The 13,168-nt window shown below is 45.8% G+C and overlaps 1 protein-coding gene across 1 annotated transcript in view; it reads right to left on the bottom strand.

Moving 5' to 3' along the window:
- RET (ret proto-oncogene) overlaps positions 1-13,168 on the bottom strand; it is a 53,867-nt gene that overhangs the window by 14,338 nt on the left and 26,361 nt on the right. Inside the window, exons 12-15 of the mRNA XM_044420058.1 lie at positions 7,500-7,647; positions 3,848-3,955; positions 607-821; positions 396-518 (exon numbers count right to left, since the gene is read on the bottom strand). Of these exons, the coding sequence (XP_044275993.1) occupies positions 396-518; positions 607-821; positions 3,848-3,955; positions 7,500-7,647 (594 nt within the window). The remainder of the gene's footprint in view (positions 1-395; positions 519-606; positions 822-3,847; positions 3,956-7,499; positions 7,648-13,168) is intronic.

The raw sequence follows: 13,168 nt of genomic DNA, 5'->3' as shown, positions 1-13,168 counted from the left end.
TCAAAAGACCACATTGATACATTCCACCCAGCAGATGCTCCATCAATGGTGCTTTCTAGGGACCTTGCAAAAAACGAATGTTCTGCTCCCCGCCATCATCAGCCATTATGCAATAGCAATTATGCACTAAGTAGGGAAATCAAGCAGTCAATGTTTCTCTGAGTCAACCCCATTATGAAAATCCCACGGGGCTGAGAAGTACGTTTCTTGCTCAAGGCCACAATCATGTTCACTGAACCCATAATAGCTACTCCATCTCTCTCAAGACATATAACTTTTGTGTACTGGCATTTCTTAGGCACATCTTCATGCGCCACACCCCGATTCTTCTTCTAAAGTTGTGGGTTTTCCTGCTAAGCAAATCAGTCACAGGGATCAGAGATTCTGTGCTCTACCTTGCTTCTCTTCACATAAGAGTCTTCTTCATAAACATCTCGCGACAGGCCGAAATCAGAAATCTTCATTTTACGTCCTTCTGCTACTAAGACATTTCTGGCTGCTAAATCACGATGTACAAGCTTTGGGGAAAGGAAAGAGAGGATTAACGAGCAGCCATGTTTGCTACTGTAAAGATGAAGAAAACAGAGAGGATGAGGGCTGCCATGCCTTCATTTCTGCAAGGTACTGCATCCCACGGGATATTTGCCATGCAAACGAGATCAGATCCCCCATGGTTAAGGCTCGCTCGTCTGGATTGTCCAAGTAGCTGGAATTCCTGTTCGTATCACTTCCCACGTAGCTGGGTCCAACTTTCCGGCTTTCCCTCAGAAAACTCCGCAAGGACCCATATTTAGCATATTCCACTATTAAGTACAAAGGCCCTGGAGGGGGGGGGGGAGGAAGAATTGTAAAGCAGATTAGGTCAACTTGCTCTTGAGAATCCTATAGTAAAATGATGCAAGACTTTTCAGCAAGAAGGTGCATACCTGGAACCTGAAAGAAGTAGTCTACGTCAACAACAGTATAATTCTGTAGCCTGCGCACAAGTTTACTCAGATGAAAGTCCCACTAACTTCAAGTGGGTGGGGGATTGCAACCTTCATAATGCAAATCAACACAGCTTTTCATATGAATTAGGAGGAACAAGGAGAACTGTGGCTACCCTTGGCTCTTGGAAATACTAACCAGTCTCCTTTGGGCCATTAGATCTTTCCCATATATTTCTTAGCTTTGCTTTCATAGCTGTGGGGACTTGATGTTCTTACATATAAAGCAGTGATCTTCAGAAATTTGAACCCTATACCCAGTAACAGCATTTCTGCAGCTTTCTGCAGATGAAACTGGATATATACTGACTCGCCTAACAGTTCTCACCTGAGCATGCATTTTGAACTAATAATGGTTATGATGTTTTATCTTTCCTTTTCATGGTGATTTTCCTATCCTTTAATTTTGTTTTATCTCTGTCATTTTGTTTTATTTTGTTGAGACAGTGGAAGAAGAAAAATAGATAAATGGTTTTCTTTAAAAGAAAGCAAAGCAGAACACTCAAAGACATAAAGAAGCAATCTTATGCATATTCGAGCTGGTTATGCCCCAGTCTGCCCCAGTCAGCACTGCACTGAACTGTCTTCGTTTCTTTTTCTTCACCATGGCCAGAAGCAAACAATGAAGAGATAAATGCACTCATTTCTGGAAGCATGGTGTCGGGTAGCACATTGAGGAAAAGCAATTGGTGGAACTGTGCTGCATTCTTCCACAGTCCAACAGAAAAATCTCTCTTTTAAAAGGGTTTCATCGGATGTTTAGTGCAAATTTCCATGCAAATTGGACTGCATGAAGAGCCTGCCTAAAAAGCTCACAGTTTAAGCCATCCTCTGCAGGCCATGGTAATTCTTTGCTGCCTTGTGTTTTCTGCACCCTAATTAGAGTGCCTTGTTATAACTCTCAAGGACAGGCTCTTGCAAGAACGGTTCCTGACATTTCAATCTATTAGCAAACTTTGCCTTATAGCCACCCACATGAATAATCTCCTCGGAGAGACATCGGCTGCAGCAGCCTTAAAGTTCAAAACTTCCTTATCCCAGCTTGAATGCATTTCAAAACATACTTCAGATGTTTCCAAACATTCTTTTATTGTGCCATCCCCTGTCTCATCTATGGAATGGGCTGGGGTTCCAGAGGGAGCTAGTTCCCACTCACAACTCTCCCACGGCTTCCCATCTGTTCCTCCGTCTTATTTCTTACCGCAGAAAATGCATTAAAGGGAAAGAGAACAGAAAAGCAGTGCACAGCCTCCTAATGGGCAGCAACAGGAGCGCCCCGGTCTTAAATTCCTGGGCCAGAAACCACACACTTCTCAGCATTTTCCCTTCCTGTACTAACCCTACAAAAGACTCTCCTGTTTTTATCAAGTTTTACCAGCTGCCTCATCATAAATCTAGCTCCATTCCAAGTGCTATGGGGCTGGACATTGTGTATTCTGTGGTTTAAAAATAAAAACATGAAATTCTATATCAAATTAGTCCAACTTTTCTATCAACGAAAGTAGAATCCTGAGAGCTGTGGATGTGATGCAAATTAAGCGCGTTGGCCCAAATGCCATAGCCCTGCTAGTGCTGATCGTGGGAGGGAAATTAACCCACACGGAGCACTAAAATTCCACTGATTGGTTTGACTGCACAACATTCCCTGAATCCTCAGGCTCTATGGCTTGGGAGATGAACCCAGCATTGCCCACATACCTAAAGGCTTTAGTTTTGCAGCTCCAAGCATGAGAAAACTGCTTGTAAAACATGAAAAGGTGAATATGAAAATCCTCTGGAAGCTGAATTCTGAGCCTGATATATCTACACTTGAGCCAAACCACAGAATACACAGAAACCAAGTACAGAGTTATCTCTTTGGAGCAGTCAAAAGGAGGAAATCATGGAGTGGAAGTATACTCAGAAAATGCCCTGTCAGTACATTTATTCAAATCTATGCAGAGAAGGGTGTTGAGTTGTGTCATAGGGCAGCATACAGTAGATATGGCTAAGTAGGAATTCCAGAAAAGGAATTTAGGATCTAGGGATTGTACAAAATCCATATATTCCATTATAGTAATATTACAAGTTATATGCAGTTCCCTCAAAGTGGGAGATGGTTGCTATGCAACAACAAGCACGAGCTCTTTGGAGGAATACTACCTATTTTACCAGACTAATAGTATCCCTCTGTAGCATTTATTAAGCCCACCTTTTGAGCATTCTTTCTAAATGAAGCACCTGACCATTTTGTGCACCAGTCTGATAAAGTCATCTGCAGGGCAGATGCGTGTTACCTGCCAATTTGCTGGGCTGTACCTGGGTCAATGGAAGCTTCCCTCTCATGTCCAAGGCTAATGCACAGGTACCACTGCTTGGGTTGCCAAGCCTGAGTTGAGAACTCACCTGTGCTGAGTTCTCAACCCCTCGGAAATCCAGGATGGTGCCACCTTTGGGCTAAGGAGCCCTGTGCACGCCTCTTCTGAGCACAGTTAGTTCTGTTGCTCTTGTGCAGGCAATCCAATTATACATAGTGTACAGACAGATGTAACGCAATTATTGCTCCCAGTGGACAACAACTGCAAAAAGGAAAGTCAAAGCAAGCAGAGTCATTTTCTTTATTGTTTTGACACTGCTTAGAATCGGTTTCTGTTTCGTTGAAATTTTTAATTTCTTTCCCCTCTGTTGAATTGTTTTATATTTGAACTTTTCCTTATATATTTTGTAATTTTTCTTTCAAGGGTTGTTTTCTTCTACACGTTCATGTCTGTGGCAAGCTACTGAGTCCATCACATTGTTCGGAAGTGGCATATAAATCTACTTATCCATCATCACCTCTTGTGCATACCGTTTGCTCTATGTAAGGAGTGCCAGGCACGTACCGTCTTGGCTGCATGCACCATAAAGTTTGATGACATGTGGATGGTTGACTTGTTTCAAAAGGTTGAACTCAGAATACAGATCTCTGAGTTCACTTGGGGAAGCATTTTCTGCAAAACAGAGCAAGAAGAGAAATGCAGTCAATGAATGCCAAACCTCACTCTTGTAATAGTAAAATATCCACACACTATGGAGATCTCCAGTATTCCCCAGTTGTGCATTAGAAAACTACATACCTGGGCAGAGGATGGGGACAGGCAACAGATCTAATATAACAAGATGGTCATTTTGCACCTGAGACTTCTATTGATGTTCAGCTTTCATAAACAGGAAATGGACACGGTGGCTTTTTATTCTTCCAAGGGATATGCAGTGCTGCAGATCATGTCGGTATTGCTTGTGATTGTGCATTAACAGCATTAAATAAACAAGCCCACTTGGTGAAACTCCCTCTTCTACATGGCTCTTAAAGGAACAGCTATGCTGTCCTGCTTGGTTTCTCTATACCCTAATTACAGTTTCCTATCCTGAGTAACTTTGTGCTGAGTTATACAAGCAGCACAAACCTAGATTCTTTGAGGCCAGCCATGGGACCTGTGGACCCAATGACTAAGGAACAGCCTCCAAGAAGGCCACAAGCAGGGAAGGAGACATCATGGAGGGCTTGTGGAAGAGATGAGAGGAGGAAGTATTTAGACAACTCCAGAGGAAAGCAGCGTGGCCACCCAAAGTTTTCTGACAAACCTGCATCTGTAGGTGAAGGAACAACATATGTCAGGCTGCTGAGGAAAGAAGCGCTGCTTAGGGATTAAATATGATAAAGCAGTATCATTAAGAGGAGACAGGGAGATTAGAAAATGTTTCCTTGGTTTTCTACTTATAAAGGCAACACTTCCTTTTGAAGAGAAATTTGTTCCAGCCCAAGAAAGAGCTAAGAGGTGTGACATGAAACATCCTTTATCTCCAGTGCACTTTGTTTCCAAGTTTCACATCTGTTGAACAGGCTTGGAACTCATAAAATGCCAAGTCTTAATTTTATTTCATGAAAGGACGGAACAGACAGAAGCTGGGGTGGGCTGTTAACAAGCCAAACCAAAACCCAAAAATTGATTTGGGGACTCTTTCCTTTCTTTTAGGCAAAAGACTATGAAGGCATCTTGGATTATCTTGAAAGACATGCCCCATTAGATTCTTTAACTGATACCCACGCCATAGCAGTTGGGTTGCCATAACAACCCCTCATTTTTCAGCCCCACCATTCTATTGCCAAGGAAATGGAGAAACAGCTCTCCTGCGGAAGCAGACCAAACACAGAAGCATAGAAACAGAGTGAGTCAGGAGGAGCCTCCTGGGCCATCTAGTCTGACCCTGGCTCCACTCACAACATGCCTAACATGTACATGCCCAGCCTATCCTTGGACACCCTCACCGATGCGGCTCCAACCACCTCCCATGGAAGCCCACTCCATGCCTTTGGGGTCCAAGAGGTGAGGAAGTACTTCCTGGCATCCAGCTTGAACACTGGTTCCCTGAGTTTGGCTCCATTGGAACGCACCCTGCCCTCCTCTGCAGGGGAAAACAGGTCTCTACCCACCTCTGCACGGCACCCCGTCACATACCTGTTATGTCACCAACAGATCCCCTCAGAGTCCCCTCCTCTCCAGGCTGAAGAGACCCAGCTCCCTCAGCCTCGCCTCATACAGCTTTTCCCCTGCAATCCGGCCACCATCCCTGTGGCCCTGTGCTGCACCAATTCCAACCCGGCTATATCCTTCCTGTAATGTGGAGCCCAGAACGCAACACGTTTGGCTGCTATCCTGGTTCCAGAGTGGGCCTCTCTTTGCTGGTTTTGAGAATCATGCATCCAAGTTTGAGGCAGCCTGGCAAAAGGTAATGGGTAGAGCTACCAGATATTTAAGAACTTGCAAGGTAACATTAAAAGGGTACCCCTGACCCCCCCTTCTAGTAATCCACAGGAAAAGATTTGCCACGTCGAGGTACATCCTTTGCTAAGGTTCCCAGAAATGTACCACCGCTGTGTAAACAGAACCTGGAGTCAGGTGCAAAGACCTAAGATGCCTTGAACTGATTTCTTGCTCTGGACACCTCATGATGGCACACCTCTTGCCTGGTCACAAAGTTATCTAGATGATCCGGGCTGATGCCATGCCGAATAAATAGATGCTTGAGGTTTTGAGTATGCTGCCCAGTGCAGTCAGCTTGACTAGGTGAACGCCATCTTAAAAGCCCTACAGTTTTCACAGGGACTATGCTGGGGAAAGCCACCCCAGAGAAATAACTTCCCTGACTAGCCATCCCCACTCTGGATCTCTGTAGCTACTTTTCTTCACAGATTTTCTTTATGGCCATCCATCTGCCCACCTACCAGTCTGCCTACCTCCATACCTCTGGATGGCCGTCTTCCCCGAGCTTCCTTCCTCCTGTAGGCAACAGGGTGGGAAAGAGGGGACCTGGAAGGCTGCAGCTGATGGGCTTTAAGTCATTGACTTCATTGTGTCCCAGGACTTGTTTCCAAGTAGGAATGAAATTGGTGTCCTGCAATAGCAGCGGGTTGGATCTGATGGCCTTCTTGGCCCCTTCCAGCTCTACTGTTCTAAGAACAGGAGTGTGGCTGCAGCGGTTTATAGTGTAGACATGTAAATGTTTACTCTAAAGTAAATCCCACAGTGTTCAATGAAGCTGATTCCCTGTTATGCATGTGTAGGATTGCAGCTTAGAGACTGCACTATAATGCAAGCGGTATAATTCATTTGCCCTAAGAAAGGAATGGTTTAAGAATGCTAAAACCCTGCAGGCATCCTTACTAAAACCCTGGTTCGCAGGTAACAACCAACCAAGAGTACAGTCTGAGCATGGGTTGTTGAATCCTGCGTTGTCTATGACCGGGTTCACATGACATGCTAAGCGACTGGGAATTCTAAGCCACCCTGAGAAGCCATGGCTTGTTCTAGGGTTTAGGAAATGCTAACTGGCTTGTTGTATCATTTGAACTCAGACACAACAGGCCGCAGTCAAGCTGACGAACGTAAGAGCCCACTGGCAAAGATGGTCTCCACTCTGTCCAAGGAGCTCTGGCTGGGGATTGCCATCAGTTTCCCCCAGCAATGCCAAGAGTGTAGAGGGAAGCCAGTGGTGTCTGCCTCATGACCCCCACTTGGGGGCTGGAGAGGCGGTGGGGAAAGCGACAACATAGTGCAAGAAGTGAACCCCATGAGACCCAGCTGTCATGTATTGCTCTGTATTGCAGAGGAGCTGCACACGGGAGGAGCTGGTGGGCAGAGCGCTTGCTACGTCGACCTTTCCTGTTATTACGTGACAAAATGGGGCACGATTTTTATGCATCGGATTATCTGAAGGGGAGTGTTCAAGTGATGCTGGCAAATGTGCTCTGAAAATGCTCTTGGGGACAGTTTGAAAGCAGCAGCCGAGGTAAGTCACTGCCCGTGGGCCCTGCTGGGAATGAATGCCTTCGTCAGCACAGAAAACAGTCCGAATAGAAATGGAACGCTTTGGGACATCCGACTGCAATGGTGGAGCAGTCTGACTGCCACCAGACAGCTCTGTGCTTCCAAGCCAGACCTCTGGCATGCTCATCCAAAGGGATCGAGGCCTTTGTACCTCCACAGAGAGTACCTTTGAGCATCTTGACTGCCACCGTGGTGTAGCCAGCCTTCCCCTTCAGCCTGAACGCGGTCGCCTTGACGACCTTGCCAAATTCTCCTTCTCCGAGTGTTTTGCCAAGCACCAGATTCTTCCGTGGAAATTCCCACTTTGGGTCCTCCTGTGGGAAGAAGCAGCCATTAAGTCTGAGAAGACTGAGTAGTGGCAGCATGGATTGGGTATATTTCCCTCCTGACCTAGGCCGACCCATGCTGGGTGAGTTCTTAAGGCCAGGCCTTAGTGCAGTTCTTTTACTAAACTTAACTGGTTACAGAGCAGCATGAAGCAAAGCAGCATTGTCCTTGAGATGTGGGAGAAGCATCTGCCCATGTAAAGAGTTGAATCCACACTGAAACTTCCCCTGCTTTCCTTCCAGCCTCCAAGTGGCTCCTGCTGCTTGCCAGCTAAAAGGCAGGGGCACTGGACCTGCCATGACTGGCTGGCTTGCCTCCCCCACCATTGTCTGGTGGGTCAAAGCACTCTCCCTGGATCCCTTTGCCTCCCCTTCCCCTCCAGCCTTGAAAAGCATTCCCTCCTTTTGAAGGTGGGCTGATTCTCACGTTCCACCTGAGAAGCGTTATTAAACGTCCTTGAAAGCGGCAACACCTCCTTCCCAGAATCAGGTGAATCCCTCTGAGCAGACCACAGTGTGTGGGAGTCGGGTCCCTTCTCTGCATTTAAGCGGCTCCTGCATGCTCAGAGCTCCAGCTGTGCATCAGCACAGTCACGCTTAGGCTTGGCCCATGGGCAGCTGCAACCAAATCCGGACCTGGCAGGCTACATTCCTCTCTACAGGATTTCTGAGACTGGTGGCTTGGTCTGAAAACAGGGGAGCCTACGGGCAGCAGGCAAAAAGGTTGCTTTGTTGACGAGGCAAAAGCAGGTCAGACACCTCCCAATCAACCAGCCCAGGTGACTTCCCAATGCAATGGCTGAAGTGAGACACTCTGTCGGGACCTGAGGAAGGTTCTGAGAGGGCCGCTCACTCACTGGGCCTGCCCCCAGTCCCATGGTTCCTGGCCACAACAGCCCTAATGGGTACTCTTCAGGACTATGGTGCTATTATCCGGACATGGTAGGTTGCAATTATGGTGGAATTCCTTCCAACTTTCTTGCTCTCCCCGGCATACCAGAAGAGAGGACGGAATGCTCTGTACAAAAACATCTTGCCACGATGTATAAACTTGGGAGAAACTGAAGGCATTTCAGGGTTCATCTCAGACAATTGCCTTTCTGTTTTGGGAGCCTACCAAGCCTGAGTGAATGGAGCAGCTAAGGAAAGAAAGTAGGCAGTACACATGTCTCCAAGCAGCCATCAGCCTCTTAAATCTAAATATATTGCGTTTACACAAAACAGCATTGTTTCATTGGTAGGGACTCCCTGAAATGGCCCCAATATTAAAGCCAGATCAAGATTTTATGCACGACTCAGAGATTATACTAAAATGGGCTTTTAAAGTTATGGCTCTGGATAATCACACTGGGACTTAAGCCTTAAGCATCTGTCATTTTATCTCACATGTCTGCAGTAGATGATCACTTAAACAGAATTCTGTTTTGCTTAGCCATTAAAATCATTTTGAGGCTCACCAACCCTCCTTTCACATCCTTCCTGGGGCTTTGTTTTGGGTTATCTGGGACCACCTAGGGTAGTTGGCAGGTTTGAAGCTATTGGTCTGAGACAACATTTTGATATAATGCTCTCAATTTATCACTAGAGTCTATTTTTTGTGGTAAGCCGCCCCGAGGCTTTTGGCAAATGGGGCGGCATAGAAATGTTCTAAATAAATAAATAAAAATAAATAAATAAATCCTAGGTACTTAGGGAAGAGCACAACACACTGGAATGCTAGTCTTTCTGGCTAATGGGGCAGGATATAAATCCAATCAATCAATCAATCAATATGGATAAATAAAGGACCCTTGCCTGTAGTTCCTGATTCTCCCAAACAAGAGTCTAATTGTCTAGTAGTGAGAAGGGCAGGCACTAGTCCTGACAGATCTGGAGCCATGTGCCCTAGGACAGTTCACAAATACCATCTGCTGTGTTGATCCAAAGCAACAAACCCTTCCAGCAGCTTTATTCTCCAGGGGAGGGAGCAGGTCTTTTGTGAAGCGAATGGGTTGTAATTGCCCATTCATGACAAAAGCATCCCAAAATACTTTGCATTACAATGGAAACCATGTATCAGTTGCTGGGAAAAGGCATTTCGCCAAAGCTACTGAGACAAGTGCAGGTAAGTTCAGAGCAAACAGGGAATTCTGCAGGTAGAGATGGTAGACAACACCAACATCTCTGTTAATTAAAAATGTGGGTACTGCATTCTTGTGAATCCCAGCTCTGCCACACCACTTCAACCACTTCACATGCTGCCTTCACATCATCATTATCAAATTATTATTATTATTATTATTTCATTTCTATACCACCCCACAGACAGAACTCTCTGGGAGGTTTACAACAGTTCATAAAACAAATAATAACATATAATATTTTTAAATTCAGAAAAAAACTTTAAAAAGTTTAAAACAGCTAAATCAAACAATAACAAAGAAAAACTCAGTAAAACATCTGAGACTGGCAATTCCCTCAAGCACCTGGATATCCAGATAAGTCTTTAAAACCCTTGGCATAAAGGGCTGTCTTGTTTGTTTGTTTATTTTATTTTTATACTGCCTAATAGCTGAGGCTCTCTGGGCAGTTAACAAAAGTTAAAAACACACCACAAGAAAGAGAGAGCAAGAGAGAGAACAAAAACATCAACCTAAGGCAATAAAACCACAGCAGTTGCAACCAAAGCAGCAGGGCAGTATAGCAGCAGTTCAGGATAAAATGCAATACTAAGATGCAAGTTAAAAAGTTAACCATTAAAATACTGGGGAAAAATGTTCTTCACCTGATACTGCAAAGATTATAGAGTAGGCACCAGGCACACCTCTTAAGCGAACACCGGAAATATGGCAATTTTGGTGCCAGCAGGGCTGCAGTGGGGAGGTTGCCCATAAGTGGGGGGGGGCACCCAGAGAAAGCCCTCCCCTTGTTGCCCCCCTGCCTACTTCCTCTGGAGTCAGCACGGGGAGGAAGGCCCCGGCGGTTGAGTGTAGGAGTAGCCAACCAGATTGTACTTGGAAGAGGCTCTCCGACAGATACTGTGGTTCTCGGTTGCATATGGTGCTTCACTGGAGCCCGCCTTCACCCATCTCCCGCCTTTGGCACATACAGCATGCTCTGCACTAGTTAAAGGAGCCTCCCGCTGAAGTCCCATCTTCCATTTTATGGAGAACCCAACAGCTATTTGTGGAGCTATCTCTGGTGAAGCTGATGGCTGGAAGAAAGTGAAGACCAAGACACAAACAGGCTACTGCAGTAACCACAGTGCATGTTGTTTTTAAAGCTGTCCATCATTTAATTCTTAGAAGTATGGAACTTCCTCAGGCAAGGAAATGAGCTGCATATTTAGTACTACTACAGTTGATTCAGCTGCAGTGGGAGGCAGCCAAGTGAGGTCGCTAGGAAATATTAAAATAATTAATGGCAGGCTTGGGGAGGAGCTATTAACCCTAATCTAATGGTTCATTCCTGTAGAACAAGCGATCATTTATGGGTCCATACCAAAGGATGTGAACTAACAAACAAGTGATTGTGTTAGACAGTGTACAATCAAATGCACCATTTTCTATTCGGATGGAGCCCTTTTGAGCCAGCAAAGTTGAGGCAAGTTCTTTCCCAAGATCACAAAATATACAGGAAAATCATCCCTATGCAAATACACTGCAGTTGTATCAACCAGAGGCATTTTTGGGTGTTCAGAGAGTTCTGCTAGCACTGCCCTGTTGTACTATTTACAAAGGGCCCTGTGAGAAAAACCAATCTTATTACCCAAATTGTAGGAGTCAAAGGCTGGAAGAGAATGGCTTGACTAAGCCCAGCCAGAGTGCAGTAATCCTCCATCAGGGTTCCAGAATTTGGGAGGCTGGTGCAAAGCTTGTCCTGGGTGGGCCACACCAGCTACCCATGACCAGTTTCCACTGATTCACCAGCTGCAGCCTTCTTGCTCTGGTAACCTCCAGGCTGGGCCACAGGAATGTGTGAAACGCAAGTAAATGTGGTGCTGTGCACAAAGACCGCCCATGGGCTTCCACTGGTGTCGAACTTGGCAACTAGAATGTCCTGCAATGGGAGGCCACGGAGTGCCACTTGCAGAAGCACACTGCGCCCAAGTGCTTCCAAGCCCAGTTCGATGTAAGATTTTAACGCCCTGAATGGTGTGTAGTTCATAAAACTATTTGCTGTCTATTGCTAGCGCTTAGAGAGACCTGTTGGGCTATTCAGCAGCACACACATTTGAAAATACACAAACAAACATCAGGGAATCTTTTCTATGGGAAGAACTGCAGCAGCTGGGCCACTCTTTTGGTGGTCCGTCCATCAATATTTTTAAAGTACGACTATTTTGATAATTTCATTGCTGTCAGTCGTCGATTGATTGGGTTCTTATGCTGGTGATTGCAAGCCACTCGAGGGGAGTCTGCCATTGTATGGTAAACACGTTTAGCACCTCACTCCATCACCAGTTCACACAGACCTCCCGTTTTCATGCATGCGCTCCCTATTCTCCAAAACGAATTACTCCCTCCTGCCTCCCGTCCACATGTGCACGCACACCCCTTCTCACATTCTCCAGTTGGAGAGGCATGCGAGGCATCTGGCCACGGCAGAAGGGACTGGTGGGGCTTTGGGGAGGGGAGTCCCACTGGGGAATCTCATTCATCCTCTCCATAGTGCCAGCCAGAGGCTGTCCATCCCCCCTTTCCATGTGGCTCCTCCCATGCCAAATTGCCTGGGCATTAAGGATGCCAGACGCACCTTCTCCAAATGCACACAAGACTGCTTCCAACTAGTTCCAGCACATCACGAGGGAGGTCAGAAACCAGTCCTATCAAAAATGCTTCAGTTTCCCTGGGAAAAAAAATCTTTGGGGTGTTTTGCAACTTGTTTTTGGCAAATGTGTGGTGACACCTGCACACCTTTGCCTGTAATCCCCAGGAAGGACCCTTTTAGTAAAGCTGCTGCCTATTTGAATCTTCGTGGCACAGACAAGCAAACTCAACACCCTTTGGAGGCTTGCCAGAGCATGTGTGAGTTGGCATTTGGTAGCCAAGGGCTGTCAGTAAAGGGATACTGAGCAAATATTTGTCTTAGATTTGCAATTGCTGTCTGTTTTGAGCCTTCTGGAAAGGATGGGATAACATTTGAAGAAATAAATTTTCCCCAAGGAAATACAGAACAACAATAAAGGCAGAATGCTTGCCCTTCCTTTCAGATGCTCTTTAAGCGCAGAAGTGTTTTTAAAAGTCTGCTGAGCACCATTAAGTCAACAGTTCTCTGCAAATAAGGAGATATTTACTAAGAAATAGGCCCATCTCTTTCAGTTGCTAGAAAAGCATGAATCAGGCTGCAGTCCTGTAATACAGGGGTTCCAATGAACTCGGCCTCTACCAACAACGTTTAGTGGCAGGTTGGGCAACTTGTGATCCTCTAATATTATGGCCTGCAGCTCCCAGCATTCCTTGCATTCACTATGCTGCCTAGGGCTTGATGGGAGTCGTACACCAAAACTTCCAGAAAATCACAGGTTGCC

Source organism: Varanus komodoensis, unplaced genomic scaffold (assembly GCF_004798865.1).
Source record: "Varanus komodoensis strain SLA01 unplaced genomic scaffold, ASM479886v1 scaffold11, whole genome shotgun sequence".
In the NCBI taxonomy this organism is placed as follows: Eukaryota; Metazoa; Chordata; class Lepidosauria; order Squamata; family Varanidae; genus Varanus; species Varanus komodoensis.
Note: the sequence above shows the minus strand (reverse complement) of the source record. Positions and strands in the feature narration are given on the sequence as shown.